Genomic DNA, 21,567 nt, shown 5'->3' on the forward strand with positions numbered 1-21,567 from the left:
AGCATTCAGGGACTCGCTGGACACAAAGCGTCCGTCTGAGTCCAGCTCCGCCGCTCGGGTCAATCCAGGCGCCGCTTCATCTTTTACACAGCTCTTTTTTTTTTTTTCAGGCTCGGTTAGAAACGTAACTGATGTTTTTCTCTGAGCAGCGAGGCATTTTTCATCCCCACCGTGAGGACCTCCAAGTGTGCATGTGTGTGTGTTTTTGTTTGTATGCTCTTATCTTTTTTCTCTTCCCAGGTAAAAGCTCTATCCGTAAGCACGAGTTTATATAAGACTGAACTCAGGATGCACGATAAGCACACGGCTAAGAGGACCGTCAGCATTATTCCGGTTTGAAATATCACAAAATCCATACCTCTCCTCTCACACATCTGCAAATTAGGAGCCTTGAACTGAACCTCTGCTTCTGTTATTTGTAAAAAAAAATCTGTCGTGCCGTTTGATGTTTAGGCTCCGCCCCCGAAGAGTTTCAGGTCTTCAAATAAACTGCATGCGCACCACGTACGGTACGGTACGAGGGCCACGCGCCGACAGCAGGCGTTGTTACGCAACGCAGTCGCCACCGGAGCAAACACACACACACACACACACACACACACACACCGACAGTACAAATACACCGCGGTGTGAAAGGCTGGAGCGTAAACCCCCGGAGGGATCTTGTGAGCAATGTGGAGTAAGCAAACCGACAGGAGTGCGTTGAATCCGAACAGGAGGGAGCGGTTCCCGGGTTTCTGAGCTCATTGCTTATTTAGGCCCTCCGAAAAGAAAAGCATCAACACTTGGATCGGCGTGCAACCCGATGCACGATGCCCAAAAAAAAAGATCCCCACCCCGTATAAAGAAAGAGAGGAGAGGGGGGGGGGGGCACAAAGAAAACAACAGCACCTGCAGTTTCACAGCTTATTAGAAGCGAGTTGGAGCGCAGAGATGAAGAGGCGGGACTTGTGCGCGTGTCGAGGGGGTGAGAGCTGAAGAGGCCTCGAAATGTAAAAGCTGGATGTAAAAGCTGGAAGATCGGGTATCTCCTCACGTCCGTGCTGCACAGCTCCAGGCGAGGGATCTCTCTAACAGGCTGCAGCTTGACTCCCCCCCGTCTGTCCATCTGTCCGTCACTATCGCGCTCGTGAATCGTTCGCATCGAGCGAAGTGTCGGTGGAGACGGCGGAGGAGGGGCGAGGCCTCCAGCCGGCCCTCGCGTGGAGCCTCTCGAGCTCCAAGAAATAAAAAGCTTGCGGTCAGGGCGGGCGGCGCTCCAAGAAAGAAACACCAAGAACACTTCATTGAACACATTAATATTTCACCAGGTGAGTTGGCCGAGTGTTTGTTTTGGGAGGATGCCGGGGTGTGGAGATAGGAAGAGAAACAGAGCGGGGCGAGCGAGTGTGAATATATGTTCGAGATGAAAGATGGAGAGACGGGGGCAGAAATTGATATGTGGCTTTAATATCCGTGTTTGCGGGACGACGGAGCCGAAAAAGGGAAGATGGTTTGCATCTGAATGTAGCCGGAAAGGAGGAAGAGAGGCGGCGGCGGAAAAGGTGGAAGGAGGAGGATGATTTCCTCAGCGTGGGAGGGTGAGGGGGGGGGGTCTTGCATTTCAAAAACACACCTCGGATAAAAACTGAGCCTGTCGTAACCTGAATGTCAGACCCAAATGTCACGGCGGATGCGGGCTCACGTGCACGCTCACACTGATCTAAATCCAGCAATTTGATGCAACCTGCAAGTGCAAAAACAGACCAAAAAAAACACACACACACACACACACCCTGGAATAAAGAAACTGTTGGACGTGCGTCATCCCAAAAAATAAACAGCCGTGACTGAACGCGGCCACCCGGAGTTGTTTGCACGAGAGGGAAAAAAGGGAACGCGACGCTGACCAGACGCCGGCTGTAATTGTATGCAAATAGCATTGTTTAATTTTCTCCCAATTTCCCCCCACGTCTCCTGGCGCTAAGTGTAATGTGGGTGACTTTAATCTTACTCCGCCACGCTGCCAGGGACTGCAGCTAAGCTTTGTGGGAGAAAGAGGATGCTTGCTGGTGTAGACACGTGTGCAGCAGCAGACGCACACACACACACACAATAAACACAGGCGACATGGGCCTAAAATTACATTTACGTGCTCACACATGCAAGAAAGTACGCCTCCACACGCGCAGGAAAAAAACACACAGGACTGTGAGGCAATCAGCCACTTAACACCGCAAATGACTGCGGTTATCTAAGCGTAACAGCCTGTTGGCTCAGAGAAACAGAGTGATAAGTAGTGAGATACACACTATTAGGCGCCGCCGCAGGGCCGGCCACAGATTGGAGAGAGAGAGAGAGGAAGAGAGAGAGAGGGGAGAGGGGGGGGGGGCATCTTCGTCGCCGCTAAATCACGTATGCAAATGACCTCGAGTCAAACCCGCTCCGCCCATCGGCTTAAGTGGAAAAGTATGCATGAAATAGCGAGTATATATATATATATATGTGTGTGTGTGTGTGTGTGTGTGTGTGTGTGTGTGTGTGTATTGGTGTTGCATAATGTCAATTAGGTTCTGATTGGTAGGCAAGCGAGGCCGGTTGGTTAGCGGCGGCAATTTGCAGACCGCCGGAGGTCCGAGTGTGCGGAGTCCATGAAACACGACGGCCGTGTTAGTTCCCCTGGTGGCGTGGCGGGTCAGGAGAGGATGATGGTGGAGGAGGAGGAGGAGGGTGGAGGGTGTACAGTAACATCGTAAAGGCTGAGCGATTGTGAGAAAAGCCATAAAGGACTCGACGGGCCACGGCTCCCCTCTCTTCCCTCCCGGCTCTGACTTTATGGGGTCCATTTCCGAACGGGAATAAAAACACAAAAAAAAGGCCTGCGAGAAAATGGGATTTTGCTCATTTTGTACCCAAAGGTAACGAGGTGGAGCCTGTTTGTGTAGCTGTGTGAGTGCAAGCGTGCACTAGCATTTGTCCACCAGAGCATCTGTGTATGTATGTGTGTGTGTGTGTGTGTGTGTGAGTGTGTAGATGTGAATGCCCTGTGATTTACAAACCATCTGATGGAATATTGTTCTCAGCGTGGTTTCAAATTAATTTGAACGATCAAGACACAGAGCACACCAGCGCATTCCCGCCTGCAGCATTTACAACAAGCAACCGCAGAGCAGAGGGAAACACGACTGCACACACACACCAACACACCAACACACACGTTGACTGATCACACAGTCAAACCAGCTCAAGCGCTTTGGGCTTTTTGCACATCATGAGGAAGTATTTGCTCCACAATTTCAAGTCACAATCAAATGACAATCCGGAGGGACTTTGATGAAACGCAAAGTGCGCATCAAAGCGCGCTTTCCCCGGCGTAAATGTAGTAATCCAGTGCAGCGTTTTCCCACTTTTCATTATCGGTTGACATCTGATTTAATGAGCCTCCGCGGGGGGCCTGCGAATGTCCTGATGTCATCACTAATAATCAGATAGCGGAGAGGGGGAAACAGCAGGAGGGTGATACTGAATGTGCTGTCCTGAACTGGTTAGTCAGGTCTCCAGTCAGCCGATGTTAGCGCTGAGTGCACCGCTAGCACCGGAGGAGGAGGAGGCTTGTCATCTCAGCACGCTGCATCGGCGCCTCTTTTGTCAGGCGCTCCTTTTGATCCCCCCCCCCCACCCAACGCTGCAGAGATCCAGGCCCCGCAGCAGGAATATATGCTGAATGGGGTTCGTGTAGCATCCTCCCCTTCCTGCAAACAGCCTCTACACCCTTTCCCCCCTCGCTATTTATGATCATAAATAGCTGCCGTTACTTATTAAAGAGAGCGATTGTTGTCCTTGCGCAATAGACAATGTTGTGTTCCCGTGTTTGTCCTCTCGGTGTGCCCCCCCCCCCCCCCCTTTGTGTGCGATACGAGGCGGCGCTCTGAATGTGATGGTGATTGATCCCCGCGTTGAACAGTAGAGAGAGGTACAGGGGGGAAGACTAATCTGAGTTATGATTGCCGCTGTAATCGCATTTTCTCCCCTTTTGACTCATCCGTCCGCTCCAGCGGCGGCACATACATGGCGGCGGATTCCCGATGACGCCGCACATCTGTCAAACGGGAACGCGCTGCCGCCGCCGCCGCCGTCGTTGCCGCCGCCGCCGCCGTCGTCGTCGTGTGCCTGTTAGCTTTCTTGAAACACCTTGCCGCTGGTTTTCCATCGCCGTGATTTTCCAGATTATAACTCTCTCCGTTTTATCTTCCTCCCCTTTCGCCGGCTTGCTAACCCCGCTGGAGGTGGCGTCAAGCGTTTTGGCGGGAATCACGCCGTCACGTCGGAGGTGTAAAAAAAAAAAACAAGCTGTTATTTTGGGGTGGGGGCGGGGGGGGGGGGGGCTGTCTGGAGCAGGAAAATGGCCTCTCGCTGGGTTTTGTAATTCCACCAAAACAGGCAGCTGGACCAATGAGACGGTTATTTAGTTAGCGATGCAACGACGTTAGCGACGGCTCCCTCAGTGCAGATGCAGAGCGGCGTGATGTCATTAACAGTCAGCGAGCACGGGCGCAAACAGAAACAACTTCAGGTGGGAGGGAGGAGGAGGGGGGGGGGGCATTTATTCACAACACCCCAGCGGTGAAAGCACGCCACGGCAGTAATGAGGTGTCTGGAGCTTTCGGGTACCCGGGGTGCTGTGTGATATTTCTTCGTCTCAGGAGTGTGTGTGTGTGTGTGTGTGTGTTTGTTTTAGTGAGCGCGTCCGCTCGAATGTGTGAGCGAACAACTTCCCTAATGGAAAAGATCTCTGTGCTCCGGTGGTGCTGAATACTGAAGCCCAGACGCAGACTTCCCAGGAGTGAAATAATGCAGCGAGAGAGATGGAAGTCATTTAGGGCCGGGTGTGTGTTTGTGCGAGGAGTGTGTGTGTGTGTCGAGTCGAGGGTGTGTGAGAGAGAGGGAGGGGAGGGGGGGGGCGCTTAAGGATGGATGGGCTCGCGGTGAGTAAATGACCTGCCTTGATTTAGCCTATCAGCTGAGCTCTCCAACCCAGACTCGCCGATATCCCCTTTCATCCGTCTCTATCAGAGAGAGATGACGGAGCGACGGGGGGGAAAAGGCCGGCCGAGAGAGAGAGAGAGAGAGAGAGAGAGAGACAGAGAGAGAGAGAGAGAGAGAGAGAGACTGAGGAGATGGAAATGCACAGAATAGAGTGAACGATTTCAAGTGCAAGAGCGAGCATAAAGGGGCTAATTAGAGACGAGGGAGGGCGAAGAAGAGAAAAAATTTGGGAACAAGAGCGACAGAGACAGAAGAAGTGAACAAAAAAAAAAAAGCCCATTAGACTCCAATTGGAATCTGGGGTAATATGTGTGACAAACGGCAGCCTGTCCTCGCCAGAAGTGCCTCTCTAATGTGGATGTGACTGCCAGTCGATTTCGGGGGTGGGGGGGGGGGGGGGCATTCGGGGTGAGTTGATTTGGGGGCAGAGAGATGAACATGTCGCTTTGGCCCGAGTTCGCTTCTGGTGAGGAAAACGAGCAACAAATATGTCGGAAATGAAGTTTCCTTCCACAGTGGCGTACGACTCGGTTTTACATCATCATCATCGTAGACGCGAGTCATCCGAATTCCTCTTAGCAAATTGTTTCGCTTACTAGATGAATACGTAGCATTTAGCAGGAGATGAAATGCAGCAGTGAAATGCCCTTGTGGTTCTGCCGCTGCTGCTGTATCAAGCCAATCCCCTGTCCTGTGTACTGTAACCCACTCATCTCCCTCGGGGGGAATTGCTTTGAGATTTCTGATTTGTTCTCAGCGCCAACTTTGTTTTTTTTTCCTCGTGGCTTTAAGGCTGGAGGAAATGGCTCGGGAGGTAATTTTAAAACGGACATGAGCTCTGTATTAGAAAAGCGGGAACAAGGACATAGACGGATACAGCAGGCGAGCAGAATGGCTGCAGTAAGATGCCACAGAAGGAGCGTTGGAAGGTGAATCACAGCTTATTACAACCTGGGTCTTGTTTTGGTCGTTTGGACCATTATTTACGATGCAATCTTAGCGTAGCATCGGCCATTTGCAGCCAGGGTCTGCTCCAAAAGACGCTAATGTCGTCGTTTCTAATGTTCTTCATCTTCAGGCTATGTCACGGTTACAGGTTTTGTCATCGTGACACTTGTTACAGGTGAGAAGGAGATGATTCTACAAGAACAGTGTTGTTCTATATTTTCTTCATCTTCTGTTTGGATCAGCGGGCGATGTGGTGGTTCACTTTTACACCGCAACCTGTAGGTGTTAGCTACTACCTGTAGGTGCTAGCTAGTACCTGTAGGTGTTAGCTACTACCTGTAGGTGTTAGCTACTACCTGTAGGTGTTAGCTACTACCTGTAGGTGTTAACTACTACCTGTAGGCGCTAGCTAGTACCTGTGGGTGTTATCTAGTATCTATAGCCGTTAGCTAGTATCTATAGGCGTTAGCTACTATCTGTAGGCGTTAGCTACTATCTGTAGGCGTTAGCTACTATCTGTAGGTGTTAGCTACTATCTGTAGGCATTAGCTAGGCGTTAGCTACTATCTGTAGGCGTTAGCTAGTACCTGTAGGTGTTATCTAGTATCTGTAGGAGTTAGCTACTATCTGTAGCCGTTAGCTAGTATCTGTAGCCGTTAGCTAGTATCTGTAGGAGTTAGCTACTATCTGTAGGCGTTAGCTACTATCTGTAGGCGTTAGCTACTATCTGTAGGCATTAGCTAGTACCTGTAGGCGTTAGCTAGTACCTGTAGGTGTTATCTAGTACCTGTAGGTGTTATCTAGTATCTGTAGGAGTTAGCTACTATCTGTAGCCGTTAGCTAGTATCTGTAGCCGTTAGCTAGTATCTGTAGGAGTTAGCTACTATCTGTAGGCGTTAGCTACTATCTGTAGGCGTTAGCTACTATCTGTAGGCATTAGCTAGTACCTGTAGGCATTAGCTAGTACCTGTAGGTGTTATCTAGTATCTGTAGGCGTTAGCGACTATCTGTAGACATTAGCTAGGCGTTAGCTACTACCTGTAGGCGTTAGCTACTACCTGTAGGCGTTAGCTAGTACCTGTAGGCGTTAGCTAGTACCTGTAGGCATTAGCTAGTACCTGTAGGTGTTATCTAGTATCTGTAGCCGTTAGCTAGTATCTGTAGGCGTTAGCTAGTACCTGTAGGCGTTAGCTAGTACCTGTAGGTGTTATCTAGTATCTGTAGGCGTTAGCTACTATCTGTAGGCGTTAGCTAGGCGTTAGCTACTATCTACATGACATTATTGCTTCTGTCCATCCGTTAAGACGGATCCTCCTCTGTTGCTCTCCAGGAGGTTTTTCTTCCCTTTTATTTGCCTGTAAAAGTTTTTTTTACTATCTTTGTTTGAGTTTTTTTCTTGATCAGATGTGCGGTCCCGGGACGGGGATGTCGTGTGTGTACAGATTGTAAAGCCCTCCGAGGAAAACTTTTGTGTTTGTGATTTTGGGCGATACAAAATAAACTAAATCGAATTGAAGTGTCTTTATCTTTTTAACCTGTTTTTGCGGCTAAAAATGCATATTGTAGAACTTTCTGTCTGGTTCTCTCTGAAAGCGACTTTTTATTTGCAAAGCCTCTGATCTTCTGCGAGTGCTGTTCAGGACAATGTGGGCCCATAGAAGCGGTGGCAGGGCTTAGCGGAGGGTAAATAGTACTCTCCAAAGATCCATTCATACCCAAATCCATAGTTTAACCCAACTAATTGTTTTGTTTTAACGCGTTGTCACCCAAGCCTGATTTTTGAGAAACCACTTCTTAATGTTTTCCCATAGAACAAGAAACTTTTCATTCAGGTTCCTTAGGTCACAACCTTTCCAAAAAGGTGTGTTATTAGTATGTTGGATCTTGTTAAGGTCATAATTCATGAATTTGGAAAAACTCGGGGAGTGCTCGAGGAGCCATTTTTGGCAAATATATATAAATAATGAAAAAAATGATATGAAATAACACAAGTTTTGGAACACATTTGGGGTTCATACGACCACTTGAACACGGGGAACAAGAGGTACAGACCCGTATATGGGCCTGTGGATCCCAAACGGTGTCTAGAGACCCAGCAGTTGGTTGAAAACCTCCATGATTGACCGAGCTTTGGGTGTTGGGCGCTCCTTTTCTAGGCTTTCCCTTCCATTCACAGATAGAAAAACACAAGGCATATGCCCACATAAATGCGGCGCATCTGGGCCTGTCATTAGCTCAGTCTGCCAATAAACTGTGCTAATGTTGTTCTAATTAATACCTTTCAAGAGAGGATTACTTTGCAGTTGCTGCTGCTGCAGCACTAACTCAAGATAGATATAAACAACAGCCAACATTGCACTATCTATATTTAAACTTGCATTAAAGGCATGACTTGCTGAGCATGCATGTTCCTTTTTTACAGCAACGCAAACGGCTATACATCCACACGCAGTCAGAGCCGCGCAAAGCATCCTAATAATAACCTTGACAGCAGTAAGTGCCTCGTCCAAGGACAGTAAAAGTGGACAATTACTGTATTAGGTTTTCGGGAAAAAAGTGTGCATTCGCACCGTGGCATTGTGGGGATTCAAACGTTGACCTTGGCTGCCAGCTGTTTGGCCTGTAAGCTACTTGATTATGATTATGCACGCCTCGCACACTATGTTTTTCATCAGAGCCTGAACTGCGAAACATAAACAACAGCAGCACAGCTGTCAAATGCAGATTTTTTTTTTTTTCGAAAATGCGGTAAATGGCTCTCAGGAGGAAATTACTTGGTTCCGTTTTTCTATTCCTGGGATAATAGTGGAACTGTCATATTTGTTTTTTTTTGCAGGTTGTTTGATTATTCATCCAAAACACAGTTCACTCCACGGCTTATGTTAATCTCACAGGGGTCAAACCTCTGAAGAATAAGGTTCACCCACATGCTATGTAAGCGTGCGAGGTTGTTAAGCAGCAACATCATACTCGCTGTTTTTCTGTAATAACATAGTTGCACCAGAACAGATGCTATCAGATCAATAAAGGACCGCATTGCCAATGTTTTCCTGTGTGCACGTATCCTCCTTCCTGTCATGAGCACTGAATCCCTGCCTACTCATGTTCACTTCCTCCAGTAAGTCACACCAGATTTGCGCACCATCTAAATGCACATGAATGGGAGGATGCACCCGATGTGTTCAACAGGATAATACGCCGTTGCTCCACTCACTTAAGAAACCCATTAAATAAACAAGGATTTTATTTTTCTTCCAGGGTTTAAGTGGTGTACTCTAGGGGGGAGGATACAGTTTTTTCTTCTTCAAACGGGAGTAATATTACAAGAACTTTGCACTTAACATATCGCCCCTGAGCCCTTTTCTTTTTTCTCTCCTGGTAAATATTCCATTAGTCATTCTGATGACTCAACCTCCATGTAGAGGTGTAATTGTATGAAGCAACCTCTCCCTTCAGAGCTTTACGCATAAAGACTTAAAGAGGGGTTTTTTAAACACACACGTACTATTGTTTCAACACCAGAATCACACACACACACACACACACCTGCAGTATTAACTGTAAGTGAGTGTGTTTGTACATCTGACCCTGTTGGCACTGAGGGAGACGCTCGTCATGCAGAGAGCCCACCAGGGGGCCACAGGGAGAGAGAGAGAGAGAGAGAGAGAGAGAGAGAGAGAGAGAGAGAGAGAGAGAGAGAGAGAGAGAGAGAGAGAGAGACTCCTTTTCAGCAAACAGCTTTAGAGGAAATGTGTTTGCGTTAAAGTGACAAGAGTTGTGTAGCGGCCGCAGAGGGAGGGAAGGAGGTCGAGGAGGTTAAAGGTCAAGAAAACAAACAAGAGACCACAAGAGACCACTGCTCGCTTCTCAGTTAACAATTATATATATATATATATATATATATATATATATATATATATATATATATACACACCCTGTATATATATATACACGTTTGTTAGACCTCAAGGACACACACAATGCATACAATAATAATATAATAATATATTTTATTCTCAATTAACGATTATGTAATATAATATAATCTACAATTTACATGTAATACTATCTAATAAGTTACATATACTAATATATATAATATTATATTACTATAATATTATATATAGTGTATAATAATTACGGATTAGTATATAATAACTATAGAACATTTATATTATATATATATATCATTATGTATAAATCTGACTTTTTAAAGATCTTGAAGCCTTCACGTCCATGTTTCTTGCGGTCTTGTTCTTCCCTTTCTTTGTTACCATATTGCTTTAAGGAAATCATATATATATATATATATATATATATATATATATATATATATATATATATATATATATATATATATATATATATATATATATATATATATATATATATATATATGACGAACAACATGGGAACCGTAAAATAAATACATAAGTGAGGTCAAACCCTCCACAGTGTAACTTTCACACAACTGTCACTAAACCCTCTCAGCCAATCACCTTCGAGCGTCCTTGAGCCCCAGAAACAGCTGCTGTTCCTCGTCCTACCTGCTTTCCTGTGTGTTTTGGTCGTTCACCTGAAGCTCAAATGTATTTAGAAACCCGCCTCCTCCTCCATGGAGGCAGAATATTATCATAATCAATAAAGATACGGAGCGAAAACAAGTCAGAAGCCGCTTTATGACCTTTTTCTATTCCAAAATGCAGATTCGTCATCAGTGAAATTGCCAAAAACGATGTAATCTACAAACGCTTTCCCCCCCTGGAGGTTTTAGCCAATAAGCTTGTTTTCTGATGGGTTTCAGTCCAGTTACTTTTGCACTTTCTCCTTTTATTCTGACCGCCGCGTCGGATGCAGAGAAACCCAGCAGAGAACGTTCTGGCAGAATCCAGCGGCGGCGGCGGCGCCAACGGGACTTTAAGTCCCGCCTACTTTGTTGACAAAACGTAATCAGGATCCCATTGTCGGGCCTTTGGCCTCTTCCAAAGTCTCTTATCAGGCTCTCTGTGCTACACCTCGGCTTCAGTATTAATTGCCGCATCAAGTAAATGGGCCATATCTCTGCACTCGGTCCTAATCACTTATCCGCCATTAGCGCTTCGAGCCGGGGGGTCTGATCGGAGCGCTCCGCCGCCGTGGAAAATAACTCGGAGGTGGGGGGAGTGAGCCCGTCTGTTCGATGAAAATGTAAAGGATTAAACGGCGATTCATCAGGATGTACACATGTAGGGCTCTGTGTGTGTGTGTGTGTGTGTAGCAGGGCCTTTGATGTCCGCGTGAGTGTGTGATAAAAGAGTCAACACTGGATTTAGCTGCGTGCTAAAAGGCAGCAGACGTTTACAGAAACAAAAAGGCAGCGATAAGACGCAGACTGGCCTCGCAGCCACCAGACACAACAACAAAAGACTCCCGGTGATGACTTTAACTCGGCCGCTGGAAGCTGAAGAGCGGCGACACAAATAAGAGAGCGCAAATAATCCCTTCTGTAAACGCCAGCGCGGAGTTTAGCGCCACAAAGTCACCTCCAGTTGAGATCCGCCAGGAGAGATCGCGAGCGTCAGATCTCCACAAGTAGAGCGACTCCAAACTTCATTCCCTTAGTTGGCACTAACGCCTCCTAAAGGTGTGATCTTTCAATTAGGAGGGAGCAGATGTGCGTACGTCTGTGTGTGTGTGTGTGTGTGTGTGTGTGTGTGTGTGTGTGTGTGTGTGTGTGTGATGTGCGTAGGTCAGCGAAGCTACTGAGTTTCACGCTGGCATTTGACCCCATTATGTTCCACCTGAATGAAAGCAATACTCGCTGATCTGCGCCTCCTCCTCCTCCTCCTACTCCTCTTCTTCTTCCTCCTCGTCATCGTCCTCCTCCTCCTCCTCCTCCTCCTCGTCCTCCTCCTCTCTGCAGCTGCATCTTTCAGTCTAAATTAATGTGAAGAGCTGCATCGCCGGCGCTGATTGATGTTGATTGAAACATGCAAAGGGCATCAAAGAGCAATGAGTGCTGGCTTGTGAGCCGACACACACACACACACACACACACACACACACACATACACACACACACTTAGTGTGTGTGTGTGTGTGTGTATGTCAAATTGTGTGCATGCCAGATTGTCGCTCTCCATCCACTCAGTATGCCCGAGGAGCGACAACACAATTTACAAAATATCTCAGATATAATCGTGTCGAGATTGATGATCTGGTTTTGATTAACGGCCGTAATGTTTCATCAACTCAACTTTAGGTCGTGCGCTCGTCACAAGCCCCTCCCCCTCCTCCATCACCCTGCATAGCAAACAGGTTTTTTGTGTGTGTGTCAGGTGCAGCTATAGTGTGTGTGAGGAAAGTAGGACGGATAAATTTCACATTAATCTCCTGGGATGATATTTGGGGCGATGAATAATTAATATTACCCATACAGAATGAAGAATAACCAAATAAATACAAAAAATAGCACGGTGCAGAATGTGTGAGTTGTTGTGCACACACAGTAGGTTTGAGACTGTGTGTGTGTGTGTGTGTGTGTGTGTGTGTGTGTTGTCGTCTTCTTCGTCTTCTTCTTAAAAACACATCTCTGCTCCCCATATTGCACGTGTGTGTGTGTGTGTGTGTGTGTGTGTGTGTGTGTGTGTGTGTGTGTGTGTGTGTGTGCCCTTCTAACACGACGCACATACAGCATAACAGCGTGAGCGCTCCTGCGTGTGCGCGTGCGCGTGCCGGCGCAGCGGGGAGATTACGGCACGTGGACGCGTCGTGTGCGTGAGCGCGATGTGCGAGCGCGCATTATGTCGGCGATTATACGCTTCCCCCCTTTTTCTATCCGAGACATTTCTTTGAAGCTTATAGGTTGGCGTACAAGACAAAGTAACCGTGAAATTGACACCCAATCCCGTTGGCCGGTCCACATCCAACACACACACACACACACACGCACACACGCACACACGCACATGCAACACACTTAAAAACAGCACATTGAGAGCCTTTCTAGTCATAATTCATCAATATATTCGCTGCTTTTTTTCCAATGTGTGTTAAATTCCAGGGAGCCGGGATATGAAAGCCGACAGTGTCGAACTTCTCCTCTCCCTCCTTCCCTCCCTCCCTCCTTCCCTCTCCTCCTCATGCTTCCTTCTCCCAGCTGGCGTACCCTCTGCGCCGGTCTGATAACATGATTTCACGCAAATGTGAAATCCTCCCTGTGTCTGATGTGTGCGTCCCTCGCTCCGCTCCCATCCTCCACTCACCTGCACGCCGACCCCACCTGACATTTTGTAGGGCGGCTGCTCAAAGGGAAAAAGTGCAGGTGTGTGTGTGTGTGTGTGTGTGTGTGTGTGTGTGTGTGTGTGTGTGTGTGTGTGTGTGTGTGTGTTCGGGAAAAGACTGCAGGAAGAGGGAGCGTCGTTGGCAGCGTGTGTCTCAGAGGTAAAACGGGAGCTTTGAAGGGTAGTGTAGCATTTGGGAGTACTTTTAATATCAGATTAGGCATCTGACAGATGAGTATAGAGGGGGAAAAGTGTGTGTGCGTGTGTGTGTGTGTGCGTGGAAAACTACACCCTTAAGACAGATAGAGAGTGAATGCTTTTTTGAAAGTTTGCCAAGAGATAAAATGACATTTACGGATCAGAACTTCACTCGTCTCTCCAACATCAGGCCGTCTTTTTTTTTTTTTTTTTTTTCCTCAGGACCGATCTGTCACCTAAGCTGGGCCCCTGAGCGCGAAAAACACACACAGACACACACACAAACACATGCAGATGGAAATGGTGCCACCAGCTCCGAGAGAAAGTAGTATTTTTGTTCCTGCGAAGAAGAAAAAAAGCCGCAAAAAAAAAAAGAAGAAAAAAGACATTTCAGAAAAAGTTTCTTTCTTTTTCCAACTGTACATTTTGCCAGAGAATATCAGCCGACCGTGCGCCAGCTTTTGTCACATTCGCCCTGGCTCGCATTCAGAGTTTTGGGCACTTTTCCTCCCAGCAGCGAGCGTGACATCCTCGCCTCTCATCCGACCTTTAGGCGACGGCGGCCGCTTCTTTACGGCAGCGTGGCTAAACCCATCCACACAGACCTGTAATGGCGACTGAGGAGGGTGGAGGCGGGTGGAGGGGTGGGGGGGGCTACCAGCTCCCTTTTCCAGAGGGATGTGCGTGTGTGTGTGTGTGTGTGTGTGTGTGTGTGTGTGTGTGTGTGTAAGGTTTTGAATGAAACATGAACACCACCACCATCGCTCGGCGTTCAGGGACCAAACACGGAGCGATGGCCGACAGTACGACCCGGCGTTGTCGGCCTCGAGAGGTCGTCACACAAACTGTGTGCGAGAGGAGGATGAAGAGACTCCGCCGGCTGATCTGAAGTCAGTTTTGGACACATTTCATATTGATCCCCCCCTTTCATTGTGTCCGATAAACTCAGTACAATCCCATCAGGGGGCGTCGCTTTCTGCCTGGAAAGAGCTTCACAGCGGACGACTGAGAGGTCTCCGGCTGTTTGTCCGCGGGTTGTGAGTCTGTGCTGCGTTGTGCGCTTCACAGACCTTCACATCTCGTGCTTTCAGTTGGATTCCAGTACACGCACGTCCTCGGACTATTTTCACATCGTAGCTGCAGGCGCCGAGCGCCAACATCAGCAGGTATAATGTTCGCCGTGTTCTCTCCGTTTCAGTCGAACATTTTTGCAAATTACCTCAATTAAATACAAAGTACAGCCGAGGCTGATGGGAATGTAATTAGCATTTGGCGGCGAGCCAAACGTCGGTGAATTTGAATTTCTATGTAAATATTCCAGAAGGGGGGGGGGGAAGAAAGAAGAAAGGGTGTGAGGAGGCTATTGTTTTAAACAAATCTCATGACAATAAATTCAATATCAGTGAAGATATGTCGGCGTGGACCTCGTGGTGCAGAAGAGGGATTCTTCTTCTGCTTCTCTTTGCATAAATGTTTGTAGCACACGGCTAAAAACACACATAAATAACACGTTAACATGCATGTGAGTGACCCAGAAGATCAACCAATCGGATCCATGCGTCCTCAGCTGAAGAAGCAGGAAGTCTTCTCGGGTTCCCGTTGTTATTCAAGCCGAGACGCACCTGCAGATAACGATATCGTTCATCAATCCTGCAATCACGACAGAGTCTTCCTGCCAAAAGTGAACTTCTGGTTGTTGGGGGGTTTTTTTTACAAGCCGGTGAGAAGGTGGCAGCCGACTAAAAATAGCCCTGCAGCAGGTTTGGTAATGGGAAGGAGAAACTGTGAAAAAGGAAGGAAACGAAGGAGGAAACAAGGGAGGAAAAGACGGCGCGCGGCCGAGCGCTGATTTCATTTCCCTGCCTGTCATAACGCGGCTAAATGACTCGGTCAGGGTGTTACACGCTGAACAGCAACCCGGCACAGGTGGGAATGAGAGGGAAGGAAGGAGAGAGGGAAGGAGAGAGGGAAGGAGAGAAGGAGAGATGGAGAAACAAACAAGTGGAGGAGGAGAGAGGAAGTGAAACGGGAGCGAGGAAATATAGACAGGCCGAGGAGAGAGGACAAGTCTTAATGAGAAAAAGAAGGATGGGAATGGGACGGGGGAGGAGGAGGCGGTCCACACACACACACACACACACACACACACACACACACACACACACACACACACACACACACACACACACACACACAGCATCCCAGCGAGCGAGGCTCTGGCAGATGGAATCACACACTCATATAACTCTGTAACTGTCCTGAAACACACACACACACGCACACACACACACACACACACACGCACACGCGCACACACACACACACAGAGGTGACAGTTGACTTAAGCGAGAGTTCTCTGCAAGGTTACTTTCTCAGCAAGTTTAAACTGTCTCTCTGTCTGTCTCTCTCTCATCCTCATCTCTCTCTCTCTCACACACACACACACACACACACACACACACACACACACACACACTCACACACTCACACACACTCGGAAAGATGGACAGAGAGAAACGGCGAGAAATAGAAATACTCTTTTAGTGATTGCAATCTGCACCATATTGCACAGTGTGTGACAAACTGCAGTGGTTTCCTGCCAAGGAAACGCTCCAGACTGTGTGTGTGTGAGAGTGTGTGTGTGTGTGAGTGTGTGTGTGTGTGTGTGTTTGAGAGGGAGAATGTGTGTGTGTGTGTGAGGGAGAGAGAGAGAGAGAGGTGGAAAATGAAAGGTGTGGAAGAGGATACGAGAGAGAAAGAGAATGACCCAGAAGGGGGAAAGAAGGGGAAGTGTGTGTGTTTGTGTGTGTCTGCTTGTGTGTGTCTGTGGACATTGTCTGCTTCTAACCTGACGGCGTCGGGGCGACGGTCGTTAACACCTGTGCACATAATGAAGAGCGCAGGTATTATATTACGCTTAAATGTATCGCGGCCGTCCAGCCGGGACGAGGGAGCAGGATCTGAGTCCATTTAGGCTTCAAGGACACTTGATTGGAGTCGTAAAAATAAAAAAAAAAAGAAAGAAAGATGACTCGTTGGAACGGAGTCACTGCGGAATCTCTCCCTCAACTTCACCTCCTCTCCTCCCTCTTCTGTATAAACCTCTCCCTCGTTCCCCTGCGGACGCTTCATCCTGCCAAAACACTGCCTGCGTCCCCGAAGCCGCAGAAGTAGAAGGAGGCCGGGATAATTGAAAAAGTTCTCACGATGGGATTCCCGTGGAGCAGATAAGGAAAGAAGGGAAGGGCACAACAAATATATATTTAAACACACACACACACACACACACACACACACACACACACCGGGAGAAAGAGAGGAACGCTGGAAGAGAGACGGCGTCTGTCCTGAGTAAAGATGGAGAGAGAGAGAGAGAGGGAGAGAGAGAGGGAGGAAAGAAGCGAGTAAGCAGTAAATGGAGAGTTTGTGTGGCATCGGGGTGGAGAGAGAGAGAGAGAGAGAGAGAGAGAGAGAGAGAGAGAGAGAGAGAGAGAGAGAGAGAGAGAATGAAAGCTTTATCTCATCTGCTTTCGCCATCGCCGCCGTCCACCCGGCTCGGACGGTAATACCCTCTCATGCAAATGCCGCACAGCTCCGCTCCCCCGATAACGTGAAAGCCACGACAACTTTTTTTGTGTAGTTTATTGTCGGTACGTCTGTGTTGCGCTCGTCCCGGTGTCGTTTTGGAGGAAGAAAGTGTTGTGACAAGACTCTCCCTCTCTCTCTCTCTCTGGTCATCCATCCACTCAGACGTCTCGCTCCCATGTCACCTTCATCTTCCTCCCATCTTCCTCCCTCTCGCCCTCTTTCTACACCCGTTTATCTCCACCTTCCCCTCCGTCTGTCTCTCTCGGCCTCCACATCAAAATGGCTTCGGATCAATCAAAAAGGCACTCGACTCCACGGAGTTCGTTAGCGAGACGCCGCCGCGAGGGAACGTAGCCGTGCGGCGGCGGCGTCCGGCCGCCCCTCGTAATTAAATCGCCGCCGGGGCTGAATGCTTTTCCTCCTCGAGGACCTCCAGGGTGCTCTCTCTCTCTCTCTCCCTCTCCCTCTCTCTCTACAATCTACCCCGGAGCCATTAGTGCCGCCGCTGCAAAACTAATCACTTAGGCGTCCCGCGCAATCTCAGGCGCGCTAGAGAGAGAAAGCAGCAGTATGGTTTGGTTTTGTTGGGGAGGGGGAAATGTCCACTGTTCACACAAACTGCTGTTGGAGGAGGAGCAGATGATGCTGATTGGAAAGCAGCGTTGACCCCACCACCACCACCACCACCACCATTACGGGGTTTTCCATGGAGAACTGGGGAGGTATAGGGACCTGTCAATCACTTTGTGATTTACGTAAAGCGGGAAGGGGGAAATAAGTTGTGGTCGTGTGCAGCGATCAATATCTCATCCTTTAAGTGCCGGTAAGGAATTACAAGTGACTTTACTCGTAGTGTTCGGTCGACCAGACCCGCAGGGTCCCCAACGCAGGCCTGCAGTGGGTTATCACATGCCAACGCTTTTCAGTCCTTTAGGAGATTCATTAAAGGGCTTTTGCTTTCAACAACTTTCACTCCCTGTGTTCTACAGTTCGAAATAAATCAAATACAATGTCAGTCGTGGACAAAAAAAACAAAGAGAATCACTATTTGTAATCTTTTAAGAGCTTTTTAGCCTCTTTTAGCTCGTCTGAGACTTTGACGCGAGACCTCCAGACTCTATTGGAGTCTAGTATTTAGTTCACGGGTCATACGAGACCTTTTCCAGTGTTAGTTTTTTGGTTTGTCAGGTGGTATTGAAACCTGAGAAGAGTAAAAAGTGAATGAAAGTTTTGTGTATTGTGTTTTATTTAACGTGTGCCTTTTCTAGCTGAGGGGTTAGCGAGGGCTAGCTAGGTAAAACCGCTAACTGTTCATGCAGCTTCAACAAAAAGAAGTTACTCGAGCCGCGTCCTCTTCTTTCTGGCGCCCAAAGCCTCCTGGTAACAGTTTAAGAGAAGTCCTACGCTACATGCTACATGCTACATGCTACATGCTGCAGCCATAAAAACCCCAAAAATCTACTTTAACGCTCAAATAACTCAACGAATCAAAGTATTTTCCCCAACTTTGGATCGACAGATCCAACCTCTTTGTGTGACAGATGGGCGACGTGACTGGGACACAGGAAAACCACTCCGAGCCTTTTTTTTCACATCCAATATTATGACAAAAGACACAAACAGTAGCATTGGCAGAGCACCGCCGCCGCCGCCGCCGCTGCTGCCGGGGGGGGAAAAGCCTTGGCCGCCTCTCAGCTGCAGCCAGACGGTCCGACCGAAACAAAAGATGGACCGAGGTCTGAACACGTCCCGGTCCACCAGGCGTCCTTTAACCAAAAGCCGACCAGGCGTCCAACGCGTGCCTGTCGGCCATTTTGGAAATTAGCTGTGTTAAAAGTCTGGGAGCGGCTGCCGCTGGAACGTCCAAAACAATGATTGCTTTGCTGAGTCATACGCTGCTGCCAAAACGAATCACAGCGTAGCTGCACGGCGGCCGGATGAGAGGAAGCCCCCGGTCCAAACGCATGTGAGAACCCAACGATGTGTTCAGTTGCAACAACAATTCAAAGCATGAAATCATATTTTAATGCGTAATCTCTTCAAATGCCAGCTGGAGAATTCGGATAAGTATTCAACGTTTGAGCTACCTCGTAATAAACGCACAATGCCTCGTGTAACCTCGGCACGGCGGCACTGTTTCATGGTAGTTTAGCGTTTTGTGGTCACTTGTGTGGGTCCCCAATCTTTTTTTTGACAAATATCGACACTGTATTTATATTCAAATACATTGTATTATGTGTAGAATTATATATATTTCCGCATAATCGAAAAAAAACAAGTACAAGTGACTCAACCCACAGAAATTTAACGAAGCTACTGTGTGAATTCAATAGTTTAATAGTTTCCTTTCACTCACTGAGGATATAAACAAAGCGGGTTATCATCGCGCGTGAGAAATAAACACAGACGATAAATAAAAGATGGCCGCCGCTGGTGAAGACGCTCGCTTCAAAGTTGGGGCGTCGACACTACGGCATCAAGCAGTGACCAATATCAAGTTTGCAACCTTTGATCGTGATGATTGGGACGATGAACACGAGCTCTTCTCTTCTTTCTTTTGGCAGCCAGGTTTCTTAATGTCTACGCAGGCGGACGTGTCGGTAGTGAGCGTCGAGGACAGACGTCAGCCATGAAGAAGAGCTGTACGTTGCTCCCTTCCACACAGTGTTTCTCCTCATCGAAGTGCAAAAGATGCATTCGCTGACGGCTGAAAAAAAAAAACTTTCTTCACCGAAACTCAGCACGGAAACATATTTTAAAATACGTTTCAACTACCGTTCTGAACGCCTTTTTCTTGATGTCGACAGCCGGGTGGAGAGCGAGGCCTCGCAGGCGGAGACTGTGACGGAGCAGCAGATTCCTTCTCCTGTTGTTCTTCATGTCGGCTACATTATCGCGCTGTACGCCGACGCCGTTACATAAAGTATAGATTTGAATCCCCCGGTCTGTGACGGAAATTGAGATATCTCCTCCGTAGTTCAATTTCATAGCTGACAACTCTCTCTCTCTCTCTCTCTCTCTCGCTCGCTCTTGGTGGGCCTCGCTGTGCAGCGAGCGGCGTGAACAAGATGTCTCCGTCCGACCATTTTTGCCCGGCTGTCCTGCCTGAAAAGGACCTTTCAACCAAACCGTTGCACCTGAACGCCTCAAGGCCGGTCCACTCCGCCAGTGTGCCATGACTGGAAATAAAAAAACCTTTTCTCACCCTCTTGTTCGTCCACTCGACTGCTCATGAACACACACACACACACACACACACACACACACAGCCTCTCGGACGTTGCATTAAAATAGAGAAACCCTGTGCTTGTCCGTTCCCTTTTTCCTCTCAATTACAACAAAAAAAAAAAATCATCTCCACCACTGTTTTCCTCGCCCGAGGTAGTTCAAGAAATTATCGATCCGCCTCAATTCTGAAGCATTTCCTGCAGCAGCGGCGGCGTCTTTACAGCGCCAGGAAACCCTCCATATTGTGCTCCTCGTCCAATATCCTTATCGACAACCGCCGAGAACCCGACGAAGAAGTTAATAAGTCGGGGAGCTCGATGCGGCCCAGAACATACCGCGCTCCTCTGGGACCGAAAGAGATTTGTTCCCGTCCCGCGCCGTTTGTCTTGGACGCCAAATAGTGCGGATCTTTGGTGGCGGGTGGAGAATGAATCTCCGGAAGTGTGTTATAAATAATTGTAATTTTACGGTAGGAAACAGTGAATGGGTCGGTGTGTGATGTATGCACGCTGCTGACCCGAATTATGGTGAAATATCGCCCCGCTCTGTGGCGTGACTTGGCGTGAAGTTTGAGCGCTATCCGGAGGACGCTCCGTCCTCAGTGCGAAGGGCGACGAGGAAGCAAAATTGATCACATCCCATTCCTCGTCTCTCTCGCCCACTCTTCCTTTTTATCCTTTACTTCTGTCTCTTCTTTCCGCCTCGTGTCACCACACCCTTAAGCTCTCATTTATTGTCTCCTCGCCTAATTCACCCATCCGTTGCCTTCAATCCTCTCCTCTTCAAATCTCTCTCTCGCCGCTCGCCTGAGCCTCGCAGTGACTCTCCATCAGCGGGTACGATGTCTGCACGTCTCCTCTGGAGCCCATAAACAGTGTTTATATGTTAGCTGTTGTGCATATGAATATCAGTTTGTCTTTATGTTCCCCCCCGCAGCAGCATTCAGCCCGGGATATCACTTAGGATTTATCTATCGTTCTGCTTCATGCGGGAAAGCTCGAACACAGAGGTCAACACGGAAAGATAGCAGGGGAAGAAAGAGAGAGACGGAGGGAGGGAGGGAGGGAGGGAGGGAGGGAGGAAGGAACGGAAACAAGACTTCCTGCGAATGACAACTGCTTTTGTGTGTGATGGAAGCCGCCTTACAATCGGACTGAGCGTGGGCATCCGTGTGTGTCGGGTGGAGCTTTTACGTTTAATGCCGTGAGAAAAGAGTTGCGCAATATTTGCGCGTGAAGCTTACATGTAAAGTCAATGCATGGACGCCGGGCGGCGCAAATGACACGAAAAAGCGTTACGAAATTTTTTCCTTTTTTGC

General features: G+C 48.1%; 1 protein-coding gene across 1 annotated transcript in view; it reads right to left on the minus strand.

The window, feature by feature from the left end:
• Window positions 1-1,144, minus strand: part of LOC137787842 (glutamate receptor ionotropic, NMDA 3B-like) — a 40,772-nt gene extending 39,628 nt beyond the window's left edge. The window contains exon 1 of the mRNA XM_068580579.1: window positions 1,037-1,144. Within this exon, the coding sequence (XP_068436680.1) occupies window positions 1,037-1,144 (108 nt within the window). The remainder of the gene's footprint in view (window positions 1-1,036) is intronic.
• Between the last annotated feature and the right edge of the window lie 20,423 nt (window positions 1,145-21,567).

This window comes from Clinocottus analis, unplaced genomic scaffold, assembly GCF_023055335.1.
Source record: "Clinocottus analis isolate CAN_PGR_092001 unplaced genomic scaffold, fCliAna1.0.p SCAF_17, whole genome shotgun sequence".
Classification (NCBI taxonomy): Eukaryota; Metazoa; Chordata; class Actinopteri; order Perciformes; family Cottidae; genus Clinocottus; species Clinocottus analis.